At 56.6% G+C, this 14,770-nt stretch overlaps 1 protein-coding gene across 1 annotated transcript in view; it reads right to left on the bottom strand.

Annotated features, from left to right (window-relative positions):
- KLHL29 (kelch like family member 29) overlaps window positions 1-14,770 on the bottom strand; it is a 286,460-nt gene that overhangs the window by 120,922 nt on the left and 150,768 nt on the right. Inside the window, exon 4 of the mRNA XM_045550613.1 lies at window positions 4,886-5,215. Coding sequence (XP_045406569.1) covers window positions 4,886-5,215 — 330 coding nt within the window. The remainder of the gene's footprint in view (window positions 1-4,885; window positions 5,216-14,770) is intronic.

The raw sequence follows: 14,770 nt of genomic DNA, 5'->3' as shown, positions 1-14,770 counted from the left end.
TGGACCCTAGAACTGTGTTTTGGGAGAGGCTTGAGGTCGTTCCCATGGTCCCCACAGAAATCTCAGATCATGTCCCCCGAGAGGAGAATTTCTCCGGGGACATCAGGGTGCATGGGAAGACATCGCCTCTGGGGTCATCTGTATGATGACACATATTCACCCTGACAGCCCCAAATGCTCGTAAATGTCACCCCCCCCAGGTGTTTGGAGCTCTGAGGATGGATCTTGTGGATTTCATGGCCCCTTTCGGTTCTCCGCAGGCCTGTGACACAGGCAAAGTCACCCGCCTTCCCAGCCAGATTTATTTTCGAGGGCTTAGCTCCGAGGGACGATGGGCGTGTTTCACCATGAGTGCTCCTGAGCACGAGGAAAAGAGCCCCCGGTACATCTCACAGACATCAGCGAGGATTCTGCGGAGTCCATTCTTTCAGGAACAAAATTGCATTTTATGAAGCTGTCCCTTTTCTGTTTCATCTGTCAAGTAGGTTTGCTGAGAATAATTTAAATTTCATGCAGCAGCGACGTGGGGCACTGGGGCTTCCCTGCAGGCCCACAGACAAGCCTCAGCAGCAGCCTCCCCTGGGGCCTCCCCCATCCGGAGCCCAGACGGCTTCGGTGGGCCAGGCACGGGCGCCCACCTCGTGCCAGGCCGGCTGGGGACAGTCCGGTGAGCCTTTCTTCAGCCACCAGCACCAACCACCAGGGGACAGCTTTCTCCCAGATGTGTGGATACCCAGGTAGACCCAATCCCTGGTTTAACTTTCTAAAATTAACTTTTGATGATCGCTTACCAGATGGTGGGTAGTGTTTTAAGCATTTCTACACATAGCAATTTCGCTAATCCTCACAACATCCCTATGAGGAAGATACTATTATTATTCCCAATTTATAGACAAAGACACTGAGGCGCAGAGACATACTGAGCTTGTAAGTGGCGCAGCTAGGATTCAATCCCCCTTCTGTCCAACGCGAGAGCTTGCTGCCCTCCCCAGCTGTGAAATGCTGACTCGACATAACCTGTGGCTGGACTTTCCCCACCTATATACCACCTGTATAACACGCCCATTTTCTGGCCTGAAATCCCTTGTTTGCTATCAGCTAGGTGGATGAGAAGATGGAAAAGTTACCATAACAATGCGGCAATCACAGTTACCATGGTAAATGTGTTCTGCCAGCAGCCTGGGGTGGGGAGAGGAGCTGGCCCAGGCTGGTTCTGATTCTAATTTGCTAGGTGACCTCGGCAAGTTGCATTTTCTTTGGGCCTCACTATTCTGACCTGCAAAATGAGGGGGCTGGACAGCATGGTCACTCTACTCCACTGGGGCTTTGGGACTTGTCCCAAGGTTTGCAAACCGATTCAGGCCCCAGGGAAGCAGTTTATTGGTCTGAGCAGTGTGTGTGTGTGTTGGGGGTGGGGTAGCCCACTAGGCCCTCCCAGTCCTCCCTGGCTCAGGAGTCTGCACTTGTCCAACTAGCCTTTCATCAAAACGTGCAAGGAATCTGCAGGCCACAGACAGATGAAGAAACAGAAAAAGCAACTCAGGCCTGAAGGCAGCAGTGACAGAAAGAATTGTCATCACCTCTCTGACCAGCCGCTGGGAGCACAGCCAGCCTCCCCACCCCGAGGAGCTGGGACCGAGCTGGCAGGCCCCAGTGCCGGGAATGACTGGTGTCCAGGCCCACGGGGCTGGGCGGGGCAGGGTGGTGGCATGGGAGGCAGTAGGGCGGGTTGCCCAGCCCCCGGAGCATGTGATGTCCACCCTGCTCCATGCCCAGCCAAGGGGTAAACCAAGGCCTGACAGCGCTAACACTTGCCCCCAAGCCCCCTCCCTTTCCCTGAGTTGCCAGGGGTGGGTCTGGCCCATGCGAGGCGCTAGACCCTTTCCCGAGGAAGCCTGTCCAATACAGTTAAGCAGGCTTGACCACAGTCCGGTGAGCAGGGACACACAGCTCTGCTCCTGGCATCTCCACAGCTTCCTCACCCACTCACCTTCTGCCAGAGGGGGGCTCAGCTCTGTCTATGTACTGGGCTTTCTTTTAAGGAAAGGGCCAAGGCTGAAAAAGGCTTTAAAATCGCTTCCCTCCACCACCTGGCTTGTCAGTTCTATCTGGGGCCCACCGGCTCCCTCTCGCCTGCAGGTCATCTTGCGCCCCAGTCACTCAAACACAGCTTCCTTCCCTTACCTGCTTGGGCCCCACTGCTGTCTCTTATCTGAAGACTTGCCCTTTCTCTTCATCTTGTGAGGTCAGAAATGAGCACCTTTCCTTATAGGGGCATAGCCTTGTCCCATAGGCCTGGGTGACAAGGGTGATGGGGTGATGACAGCACCAACACAGGACTACCACGTGCTGAGTTCTATTCTATTCTGAGCATTTGACACAGGTTTTAATGCACACAGCCCTCACCACAACTCCAGCAGGCAGGTACAACTACCTGTTCCCATTTTACAGAAGTGAAGCGCAGAGAGGTTAGGTAACTTGTCCGGAGTCGTTCAGCTAGCAAGCGCTACAGTGGAATTCAAGTCCCAGGCAATCTGTCTCCAAAGTCTGGCTCTATCCACTCCACTAAGCCTCATCTGCCAACAACCTCAGTGGGAGAGACATTCTTGGACCATTTGGTCACACTGTCCAGGCCACAGATTCATTATACACAGGCCCACAGGTTCCCCGAGAACAAGAGCCAGCCCTGCGCTGCTCAGTCAAGATTGGGACTGTTGACCAGAGAAACCACAGGCACCTGTCAATTGATGTCATCTTGGCACCGGGTCAGACAGCTAGGCTGGGGGACAGGCTTCAGGGGGGGGCAGCAGCCAGGCCAGAATAGGAAGAGGGCGCCACAGCCCCGATGGAAGAGGGGTGCCCTGGCTGGAGGTTGCAGTGTCCTCCTTCCCCTGCACACCCAGTGCTCCTGGGCTCCCCGAGAAGTCAGGGTGTTGGCAGGGTGATCAAACAAGCCCTGCAGGTCAGAGACTGGGCTGCAAATGGAATTTAGTTCCTCTGTTGTCACCTCTCAAGGAGCTGGCTGTCCTTGTAGGCATGAACTTTCGCCCCCTCTCCCAGCCTGGTCCTTGCCCCAGCTGTTGTTTTCTGTCTGAGGCTGGGTTCCTTTCTGCCCATGTGGCTGTGGTTTGGGGCCAGGCCAGCCAGGGATGGTGAATACTGAGCTGCTTTGGAGCAGAGCGGGAGCTCTGTGGGCAGCCCAGCCTTGCGGGAGAGCCACCAGCACTGAGTCCGTCCACTTCTCTTGCTTGGCAGAGCCAAACCCTCACCCCCAGGAGCAGCCTGACGCCATCCCTAAAAAGCCATCCATCCTTGAAAGGACCCACACCTTTAGGTGGGCCTCCCGGGCCCAGCGGCTCCCTCCCACCTGGAGCCCCCCCAGCAGTCAGCTCCACGCTGCCACTCTCCATATGGCCAACAGCTGGCCTTGCAGAGCGCCTGCCAGATGTGGCCGCGGGGCTGGCGACTGGCTCCACCGGGCAGAGGTCAGCACGGCGGAGCAGTGCTCGGGGCTGGTGTCCAGGGGAGGAAAGTGTTTGGCCGATCCGGGGGCAGCGTGCCCAGATAATCCTCCACCTCCTCTCCCCTGTCCAGCATTCCTTCCCTCCCGGCCTCAGTGGGGTGGTGTTTTCATAACAGGAAAAATAAAATCAATAAGGCACTGCAGCAAGATGTTAGTGTGCTCGGAGCCGGCCTCCAGTAGCTCCATTGTCTCGGCCTGCGAGGCTCTGTGGCCGGCAGCACCACAGTTATTAATGGGAAGCAGGCCTGAAAGGGAGTTCTGAAAATCAGAGACAAAGGCGCAGCACACCTGGAGCGCGTCCTTCCAACACCACAGCCGCCTTATAATGGCCGGGCCGGGGCTCCCTGCCTTTGACTTCTCCGGCAACTTTTATGAAAGCAGGGAAAGAAAAGACCAGGCACACACACACTCTACACGTGCACATACACAGGCACACGCGTGCACGCCTGGAAGGGCTCCCGGGAGGCGGCTCTGAATGGCTGGCAGAGGCAAAGGCGGCCTGCGGAGCCCCGGCACGGTGAGCCGGTGGGTGGGGTGGGCTTCCTGCCACGGCCGTGGGCCCGTCCCTCCAGGCTCAGGCTGCCGGAGGGGCTCTGAGCAGCCAGCTCGAGGGGGACCAGCTATGCCCGAGGCCAGGCAAGAGCCTTGGTGACATTCATTTCCACATTCCGTTTAGCAACACAGACCGGCTTCTGCTGCCATTGTCAAGGCTGGAGCCGCCTCTTCCAGAAGAGACTCAATGACCTGGAGCCGACACCCCTAGGGCCGACTTTGGGGGCCAGTCCTGGATCCTCACCCTCGGACCAGCTCTTACAAACCTGGTGGCCCCCGTAGCGGGTAAGGCGGGGATGATAAAAGTGCTGGCCTCACCGTGTTGCAGTGAGCTCAGAGGAGACAAAGGATGTGAGAATACTCGCCCCGTGGTTCATGAATGGTGGGGTTAGGACCCTTTATGACTCTTACCGCTGTCAGTACCCTCTTGCAAACGCAAGTCACTGGTGCCCCCAGGGGGCACTTGCTTGGTCTCAGTTTACGTATTTAGGACACCTGAATTGCCACCTTGGAATCCCACTGTTACTTCCCTCATTAAATAGCATTTAATCCACATAGCATAGGACAATGAGTGGCCTCAGCACCTACTTGTCTTCCTGCCAGTTAGTGACAGAGAGAGACTATACGGAAAATAAAACCCAAGGCAATGCTCAGAAATGGTTGCTGGGCCCAGCCCCCGGGAAGCCAAGACTCTGGAGGACGCAGAGCACGGCTGCCCGGCTCTGTAGGAGCCGCCGGGGCTGCCCTGGCCTGCAGGGAGGCAGGGCCCCCTCTGCCCGGCTCCTGCTCAGGGAGGACACCGGGTCTTACCTTGGTGGTGACTGCAGAGGCAGAGCTGGCCACGAGGCTGGTGATGGCCTCACTGCTGCCCGTGGTGCAGGCAGCGGGGGCCGTGGCAGGCGTGGGCAGCCGGGAGGGCACCACGGGCAGCGGCAGGAGGCCAGGCCGGGCGCTGAGGCTGCTGGCTGTGCCACCGCCAGCCCCCGAGGTGACACTGCAGATGCTGGTGGTCCCATGCGTCCCGTTGACGCTCCACTCTCGGCGGTCCCAGCCCACCCGGTAATCTCTTTCGAAGCGGCTGTGGTGCCGGGACATCTCGGTGGGCCGAGGCGGCTTCTCGCAGGGGATCAGAGGCCGGACCTGCTGGCACAGAACAGAAAGGAGGGCGAGTTAGACAAACCGCAGCCCCGCTAGGGTGCAAGGAGGCAGCGGCAACTGGCAGCATCCATTAGGCCCCTTCTCTGGGTCCAATAACCGGCTTTCGAACGTTCGCTCCTTTCAGAGTCGCAGCAGGGCCCACGGCGCCTGGATCATTAATTAGCCCCACTTCACAGACAAGAAACGAGTGAGTTTTCCAGGGCCATGTGGCAAAGTGGAGCAGGCAGGATTTGAACCCAGTTGCAGTTTGAAGTGATGCTTTTGTTTGGCCACATCACGCTGCCCTGAGCGACATGGGTGACGGATGTGCACATTTTAATCATGGTTGGGATTTCGTCCCCTCCCACCCCCACTGTGAAAAAGGACCCCGTGGATGCCTCAGACCATGTTTTCCTCAACCGTGTGATAGGGCAATACCACCCACATCTGCAGACTCACTTTCTAGTAGACAAAGCCCTTTACATAATCTCATTTCCACCTTACAGTACCCTGTGAGGTGGCAGCGCACGGACTGTCCCCAGTGTGTGGACGAGGAAACTCACTGAGCAGAAGCGATCCCCCGAGGTCAGAGAACTACAAGTGATCAAGAGGCCAGGACCTCGGCCTTCGGACCCCAGCTAAAAGCGGGCGCAAGTCTGGGAAGGTGTTAGCCTCCAGGAGTTGAGTTCTCCTTCACAACCCTGTGCTTAGGTCACGGGTGCCGGAGACCCCCACGCACCCTGGCCTCTGTTAACCAGACCAGCTCCCACGCGGCTTTGCTGTGTCTCTGAACAGAAGGCCCTTCAGGGTTGTCATGGAGACCCAGACACATCACGATATTCGGAAGGGCCTTCTGAATCACCGAAGATTGCATTTTGCTCGGCATTACCATGACTTGCCTGGCTGCCGGCCTGGCCGGGCCCAGGGTTACCCTCGGTCAGGAAGGTTGTGGAGAAGCAGGGGAGGTTGTCTCATCGCAGAGGCCGCGGAGAGGCAGAGACAGAGGGGAGACGCCATGGCGATGCCAGGGCACACGTGGGTGGCCAGGGTGGGGTTTGCTTCGCCCATCACGCCCACAGTCCTGGCCACGGCTCAGGCACAACTTGGTTTCCTGTGACCCTTTTCCATTCTCCAGCTACCTCCAGTCTGGGGTGTGAGCTCCTGGAGGCCCTGGCTCCCAGCGCCTCTTCCTATCCCACCAGCCCAGCTCAGCCCTGGGGACGGGCTCTGACTGCTGGCCAGCGGATGGACAGGCCACTTTATTTTTAAAATATCTATAAAGCCTGATCCTACTCTGGCTTTTGCATCCAGATGTAGCTGCCAACTTTTAGTGCCATGGAGCCAGAGCCTGTGCCCAACCCAAGTAGCCCAGTAGCCCGTTACCTATGTTCTATTTTGCAGGTGGCTTGTGCCCTCATGGCCACTGTCCCCTCTGCCAGGACTTGGAAGAGACCTGAGCCTGCAGGCCCATCCAAAGCAGAACTGCAACCTCGTCAGCTAGATGTGGCTTCACTGCTCATTTCGTCATCCCCCTTCCTGCCTTATACATGTCACAAAAATTCTTTTTAAAAAATCTATTCAATATTACATGGTTAATGTAAGAAACAAAAAATAAAAATTAGTTTCCCCTTTGATCACCCCCTCATAAACTTTTTTGACCGAGGTTCTTGAGTCTCTGAACTTGGGTCCAGATTTCCTCCTCGTGGTCGCTCTGTCACCTGCTCCGACGTGCCTTTTGTCCAGCCACTCCGTGAATGACGTTTATGCCTTTGTCCTTCTTGACTTCCCTCTCTTTCTCGAACCCTCCTTGGGGTTCTGAGGCTCCACCCTTGCTCCCAGCCTTCCTCCTACCTCTCTGCTACCCCTGTTCAGCCTCCTTTGCAAAAGCTGGGCTCTGTGGTTCCATATTCCCTCCTAGACTTCTCTCACGATGCACGTTCCCTGGGTGGGCTCCCTGGGGGGTCTGGTCATCATCTCCTCCTGATGTCACCCAGGGCACATTGCTGGCTCTCCTCTCTCCTAAGCACCCCCCACCATCCTGCAGCCTGCTGCATAAGCCTTCACCTGGCTGCTCCCTAGGAACCTAAATGCCAGCTGGCCGCATGTCCCTCAAGTAACTCCTCGTTCTTCTGCCCAAACGCCCCTCCCCAGGAATTCCCTCTCTCAGAGGAAGCCGCCTCTATGTCCCCATCCCCACTCCCCTATTCCACAGGGGGGGTCCCAGATCCCTCTACCCCTCTCCATCTGTGGCCTGGACCTTCAGTCACGTCTCCCACGTGGTATTTCTCCTCCTCTGCCTGCCCCAATCTCGCCCTTCTAACTCATTCTCCACCCGGCTGCTCTTACGATTTTTTTTTTAAAGCACAAATCTGACCACGATACTTTACTTTCCTGCTTTAAACCCCATCCTTCAGAATAAGGTTCGGACTCTTTCAGGTGGCCCAGCAGGGTCTGGGCTGGCTCATTTTTCCAGCATCGCCTCTCACTTGTTCCGTCTGAGAGACGGTGCCTGGGCGTTCCAAACGCCTTATGGCTGCTGAAGCCTCGCGTCCTCTCTCAGGTCGGGGCCCAAGCCCACGCTGCCCCTTTGCCAAGAACGGTCTCCAATCCCCCTCCTGGGTAAGGCACTGACCCTGCTAGGAGGCTGCACGGACTCTGCCCCCTCCGGGTGAGGTGACAGAGCCCCTGAGCATCCTGCACCCACCACCGTGCCAGCATCCGTGGCTGTCGTCTATCTCCGAACTTGAAAACAGGGTCAGCGTCCTTTTTATTTTATAACCCCAGCACCCAGCACAGTGTCTGGCATAGAAGGATGTTCACTTCATGTGTGCTGAATGGATGAACAAATGCTTATTTTTTCTTAATTGCTGAACATTTCTAGAAAAGACAAACATAGTTGTGTGAAGGGAAAATCTCTGACACAGAACCTGGAGTCTTCTACCTGGAAATTCCATGTAGGCGCTGAAGAGGGCTCAGAGATGCAGCACAGAGTGTTGGAATCATACGAGTAAAATCCTTGTGAAGGCTAAAGGGGATGAGACGCCAAGTCCGAGGGAGGGACTGGCCTTTGACAGTGGCAGGGGCACTGTTTGCTGTTAGTGGTAGAGAAAGCACAGAGCCGGATATAGTTGCAGATAGTTTGGGAGATTCATTGGAAATGGTAAGAAAATCTACCTTTCTAGTAAATCAGAACTTGACCCTCCAAGGACAGCTCTGAAAGGAGAATTTCTGCATGTCCAGGGGCGGCTGGACCTCATAGCTTAGAAAACTCGTGTTTCTCAAGATTCACCTGCCTAGGCAGGGCTCTTGCTAATTATCACTGCCTCAGAGAACACTGCGACCCTAGGTAGGATCCTAGATGTGGCAGAGATGACATTATATATTCACCATACTGTGTCCTCTTTCTGAGCACAAGGGTGAACTCTCATAGCCGCCATTGCAGTCAGCTTGGGATCCTGTGTCTGGACTCTGGCAGATAGGACGGGTGGGCAGGGGACGGAGACAGCTTCCAGGCCTGGCCCTTTACAAGCACCTATGAACCTCAGTTCCCTTTGCCTGCCATGGCAACCGCGGAGACCTCATCTCCTAGATGGAAGAGGGTTTCCCTACCTGCACTGGACTTTGCATGACTGGGACATAAATCTTAGTTGTGATAAGGCACTGAGATTGGCAGTCTATTTGTTACCTACGCACAGACTAGCCTGGCCTGACTGATACAATAAATCAGCCCCTACATTCCTGCAAAACAACATAACCTCGCACATTGTCAAAGGAATCATCTCCTTCCAGCCAGTGAGGACAGGAGGCATTGAGGGTGGCTGGCGATCATGCACCCCGGAGACACGCCTAGGGGGGCCGAGCATGCTTGGGAACAGGTCAAAAGGGCTCTCTGGGATGCCTCAGGGACCCCCTGCTGGGCCACACCGTGCCCCATCTTGATCACAGCTCCTGTGCTTTGCAGCGCCCTGCACCTCCACCACCACTCCCCACCACCCCCAGCCTGCAGCTCGGCTCTTCAAGTCTCCTTAAAATGCCAGCGAGGAGACAGAGACCTGGCGCCGGAGCCACACAATCTGGTTGCAGCCTCCTTATGTGTATTCAAAACAAAGGTCAACTGTTTGCCTGCCAGCCTCCTTCGGGTGAGACTTCGTCCCTCGATTTAATTTTCCCTTTCAAACAGAACGAAAGGAAGGTGTTGCACAGTTTACCCTGCGTGAGGCGGCAGCACAGCGCCAGCGCCAGAGGCGGCAACCTCAGTACTTTCTGCTGGGCACCGCGCCAGTGTGCCAGAAAGGTCCCGTGTGCACACATGTGTGCGTGCCCAGGGTGGTGTTGGGGGACGCAGCGGGAAGTGCTTGTGGCAGCGGAAAGAGACCCTGAATGGACGAGGTGCCGCAGACGAGACCGGTCAGGCAATTACAGACAAAACACACGGAAATGCTTCCTCGTCAAGGCGAGCGCCTTTCCTGGCAGGCTGCCTGTGAACTGGCCGAGCCTGGCACGGGGCCCTGCACCAAGACGGGTTCTGAGCAGCAGCCTCTCCTGTGCCAGAGGGGACCCTGTACAAGGGCACTAGGACTGGTACCGGGGTGGGGTTGGTTAGTGTCTTGCCAGCACCTGTTTAAATTACATGCACACGTGTGAAGAAAAGCCCTAGCGTCTAGAAGATTCTGCATCCTGGGTGGAGGCAGGTCGCCCCCAGGTGCAGGTCCTGGGTTAGATCTGAAAGGCCTCCCAGAGGTGGCGTTTCACGTGCAGGACGTGACTCTGGCCCTCGGGCTCCTGTGTGCAGCGAAGCTGTACTTCTCCACCCCCAGCACTGTCCTTTGCACTGTCCCGGGGACGTGGCTGGGGGGGAAGGAGGCCACACTCTCCAGGGGAGGGCGGAACCTGTGTTTTGCTGGCCTGGAGTCTGCCCCGGGCACAGGGCCTGCCAGTCACGCCAGCCTGCTGCCTCCCCGCAGCCCCGGGCAGCACCCAGGCTGAGCTTCCCAGCGCCGGACCTGGACATGGAGGCTGGAGATCGGCTTTGCACACAGCTCAGGAAGCCGGCTCCGTCCTCCTGACGCCCAGTTCCCTTCGCTTTGGATGCACCTCCTCTCCTGCAGGGAGCGTGAGGGGGAAGGGGAGGAATGTGGGGTGAACACGCCGCCGTGACACGCTCCATGACACGCTCCTGAGGAAGCGCTTCTGTGGATGTCTGGACACTGGTCCTCTGCAACCTAGCGCCCCGTTCAGAGCCACACGCTCGTGCCTTGGTACACCCCCAAACCTCAGGACAAAGTCCCTTAGCATCCTCAAAAGCAGCAATGCCACACCGACCAGCTCTGAGAGGCCATAGCCATCCAGTCCAACTACCTCACGACTCCATGTCTCTCAGACATGGTGCCAGGGCTGCCACTTGGGTGTGCCCAGTCGCATCCCCGTCCCCTAGAGAAAGGTCCCTCCCTTCCGTCGCTGTCTCTGGGAAGGAGTGAAGGGCTCCCCTGACGGCCCACCTGCCCACCAGAAAGTGTCCTCCACCCGAGAGGGGCCTCCCCTGGGACCTGCGCCAGTGCACTTCCCCTTGGGCTCCCCAGTCAGCAGAAGCAGAGGGAGGTTGGTGGCTTCCCTTCCTGCTGGCAGACGGGGACAAGTCCTCAATGTGGCCAGCGTGGCTAGAGGCCAGAGCGCCGAGGACAGGCAGGAGGAGCAGGGGAGCAGGGGAGCGAGCAGCCTGTACCCAGAGGCTCTTCTAGTTCCCTTGCGGGAGGCAGTCAGGTGTTAATGAGGATCAAAACCAAGACGACAAAGTAAGCTCAGCCCCTGACTTCTAGCTCCTTCCAAGCCTGCTCCCACTGCCTGTGCCTGGAACCCTCATGTCCCAACAGGAATGGGGCAGGTTTCGGGATGAGGACAAGGAGACTGAGAATACAAAGCTGTGTGTGTGGCCCAGTGTCTACTGAGGCTTTCTGTGCAAGGTGGCTCAGGACCCGGTAGGGTGGTCTCACCCAGGGCCCCTGGGAGACAATAGATTTGGGGGATAAGGCCATCCTTTCTAAACATCCGTGACATAGGGGACTGTGTATCCCCAGTCCCACGGCCTGTCTTGATGGAAGGGCTTCTCCCTGCAGCCGAGGGGCCATAATGGCCCAGGCTGGTGAAAGGCCAGGGCTCCTGGGGCCTGAGGATGCTGCAGGAAGGAAATCAGTGGACACCCAGGCTCAGCCCGGTGCCCAGACTGTGTCTGTAATTTCTCACCAGCTGGTGGGGGAGCTCGGTCCCCCGGGCACTTGCTGGATACCAGATCAGCAGGCCTGCTGCCAGATCCGCCTGGAAAACCCTCACCGTGAATAATTCATGAGTAAATAATCAAGACGCCATGTGCCACAGTGTGTTTGTGTTGTCTACGTGGGCCGGAGCACGGGGGGGTGCGTCCAGGAGCCCCCGGCACTGGCCCGAGAGTCCCTGCTCACCAGCAGGATGGCGGCGGGGTACGTCTGGTGACACGCTGTGTGTTCTGGATGCTGGTGGTGGCCCTCGCATATTAACATGCACCGTGTGCACACACTACACAGGATCACAGGTGGCTAATGACCCTGTCCTCGTTCCTATCATTAAGACACGCCGAAGGAGTGGGCGGCCGGCTGTGAGGGCCCCAAAGGCGTGATTAATCCACAGGAAGGCAGGGAGCCCGCGCTGCCCCCAGACAGGGGAGCTGGGATGGCTGGCTGAGGAATGAGCCGCGGCCCGTCCAGCCCCGATCGGAAGATGTATGATTGGCTCATTTGGGGGAGACGTGCTGCCAAGTCGATTGGAACAGTCTGTGCCTGTCTTTATTATTTTAGTTTCCCTCTCTGCATCTTTTAGCCTTTCTTCTGGAGCTAAATACTAAACAGCAGCCGGAACACCATCTTGGCAGATGCAACACAAAGGAACTCTCCCGATGCTTCTGGAGAAGCTGGCTTGGCCATCACGTAGCATGGATGTTCTTGGGAGCTAACGATGCCCCTTGGAAATGCCTCCCTGCTTCCTGGGGTGGTCTAGCACCAGTGACACCCCCAAGCCCCCACAAACCATTAAGACTTGCTTCTGGCTGAGGCTGGCGGTGGGCCCACGCCGGCCCCTCCTGCAAGGGGGCCTTCTCTGACAAGCCCTCTCTTCTCAGAACTCACAGAAGCCCGACTTGCCAGGCCTATGACCACCGTGACAGACGGGCATGCTCCACTCCCCATGTGAGTTCTTGATCTGGTCCCTAAAGACAGGGCCACCTCTCTACCTCTGTTTCCTCCACTGTGGCTGACCAAGCACAGAGAGGGCGGGCGCCCGGGGAGGGTGGTGTGCTCAGGAAACATCTGTGAGACCAAAATGACAAGCCCTTTCCAGCACAGAGCACGGGCCAGGACTAGGCCGAGGAGAGTGAGGTGCCTGGGGCCGAGTTTTAAGGAGGCCTCCCCCTCGGGACACCCCTGCACTTACACTGCCTGGAAGAGACAGCTCCTTGAAAACATGTCTCACCAGCCTAGCGCCTGTCCTGGCCCTGCACACGGCTCTGAGGGTGGGGTTCAGCACCTCCAAGCAGACGTGAATATGTGAGTTGTGGGGGGCTGTGTGTAGGTGCCAGCCTGGGCCCCAGGCCTGTGTGTAAATCCTTTGGGCTGGCAAAGCCAAGGAAGCCCTGGGGCATCACAGGCTAATGCCAGCCTTTTCCTGCTCCCTCTGCAGGCTGAGTAACCTGAGGTGTGGTTTTATTTTTAGTTCATTTCCTTAAAATATCAAGGCCCCAGGTGAACTGAACAGTCTTTGTTGCCACACTTCGCCTCTGCTCTGAAAGGGCCCTTCCCCTCCACCTCACCTTGCCCAGCCATGAGGGACCACTGTCCTGTGTGACACCCCCTGCCTGGCCCCCAGTCATCACTGGCCACCTCGCCATCAGGCCACACTCAGCAAGGGCCAGTGTGGAGACTGCCCAGCACGGGGCACCTGGCTGCAGTGGCTCAGCTCAGCCCTGCTGCCTAGCAGCCAGAAGGTTCCAGCAAGGCCTGCTACAGGCTCCACGGTCTGGACCCAACTAGGGAGCCTCCACCAGGCCCTCCAGGCTGTGGGGAGGGGGGTCAGGGATGCGACAAATCCGATTAGAAACCAGAACGGTGACCTCTGATCTCTGCTTGCACTCCCGGGACCCCATGTGGCATGAGTCTCTGTAACAAAGGGCTTTAGGGTATTGTCTTTATTGTTTAAAGAAGACAGGGAGCCTCTTTCTCCAATGCCAGCTAAACCTGCAGGCGTTTCCCAGCTCTCAGCCCTCCAAAGCTCTGAGGGCAACACAGCCCGGCAGACCTGAGAGTTTCCTCGGCAGCAGGGGGTGCGACGGGCCTTGGGGACAGGAGGGAGGGAAGCCCTGCCCTAAATGTCCAGCAGTGGCCATAACAACAGCCCTAAGGCCTTAGAGGGCCCCAGTTCTTACCCTTTACAAGGTTCTTCTTTTTTTAAACTGCCTTATTGAGGTATGATTAACAAACGAAAAGCTGTGTGTATTTAATGTATACAAGTTGGTGTGTTTGGAGATGTGCGCACACCTGAAACCATAAACCATCATCACGATCATGGCCACAGACGGATCCAACACGGTCAGCAGTGTCCTCTGCTTCTCCCCCTTTTCCCCTTTTGTAGTAGGAGCACTTAAATGGGGAGGAGATGGTCACAAGGTACAAAGTCTCAGTTACGCAAAGTAAATAGGCTTTGGAGCCCTGCTGTACCACACAGGACCCCTGGTTAACAATACAGCATTTGTGCCGTCTGCTTCAACGCTGGCTTGTGGCGGGCGGGGTCGGGGTGGGGGGAGTCTTCTGGGAAGTGCTCTTACTACACAAGGTTCTTTTAGAGCCACCACATCATTTGCTGCACAACATCCCGACGTGTAGGCGGGCAAGCGCTGACCTTGCATTTTATAAAATGCATTTTATAACCAAGGAAAAAGAGGAGAATGAAGCCGACGGCTGGTGGTAGTGGCCTAAGTCCTCCCTGCTCAAAGTGTGGTCTGTGCGCTAGTAACATTGGCATCTCCTGGGTGCTTGTTAGAAATGAAGAGTCTCAGGCCTTGCTCCGGCACTACTGAGTCAGAATCTGCATTTTCAACAAGATGGGGAGGCGGGAAAGGACTCTACCCGAATGCAGGCTAAAATCTGAGACACACCAGCCTAAGATGCAGCCGAGCTTGCAGGCCTGGAGGCAGCCCCGGGACCCAGGCATTCTGACTCCCAGGCATTCTGTCCCTGTGGGGTGGATATATTTTTGGGGAAAGCCGTATTCCATAATCACAGGGCTTAATACATGACCTAAAAAGACAAATGTTCAAAATGCTTTTCTGGTGGTAGGTTTCAAGAAAAATGCCACTGATTCCTTTTCTGGGCACAATTTCTTACGCAAAAAGCAATCTCCCGTCTTGGAAAGGCGGTATGCAGTGCCCGTTTTAGATGAACAATATTAAAAGAACAAGCCTTCCATTTCCCTCCCTTCCCGTGTGCACCTTTGCTTTGAGAAAATCTGGTGTGGGTTTTGATGTAGTGATTTTTTTTT

The sequence above is a fragment of the Lemur catta genome, chromosome 4, assembly GCF_020740605.2.
Source record: "Lemur catta isolate mLemCat1 chromosome 4, mLemCat1.pri, whole genome shotgun sequence".
NCBI lineage: Eukaryota > Metazoa > Chordata > Mammalia > Primates > Lemuridae > Lemur > Lemur catta.
The sequence above is the reverse complement of the archived record's forward strand: the minus strand, read 5'-3'. Positions and strand labels throughout refer to the sequence as shown.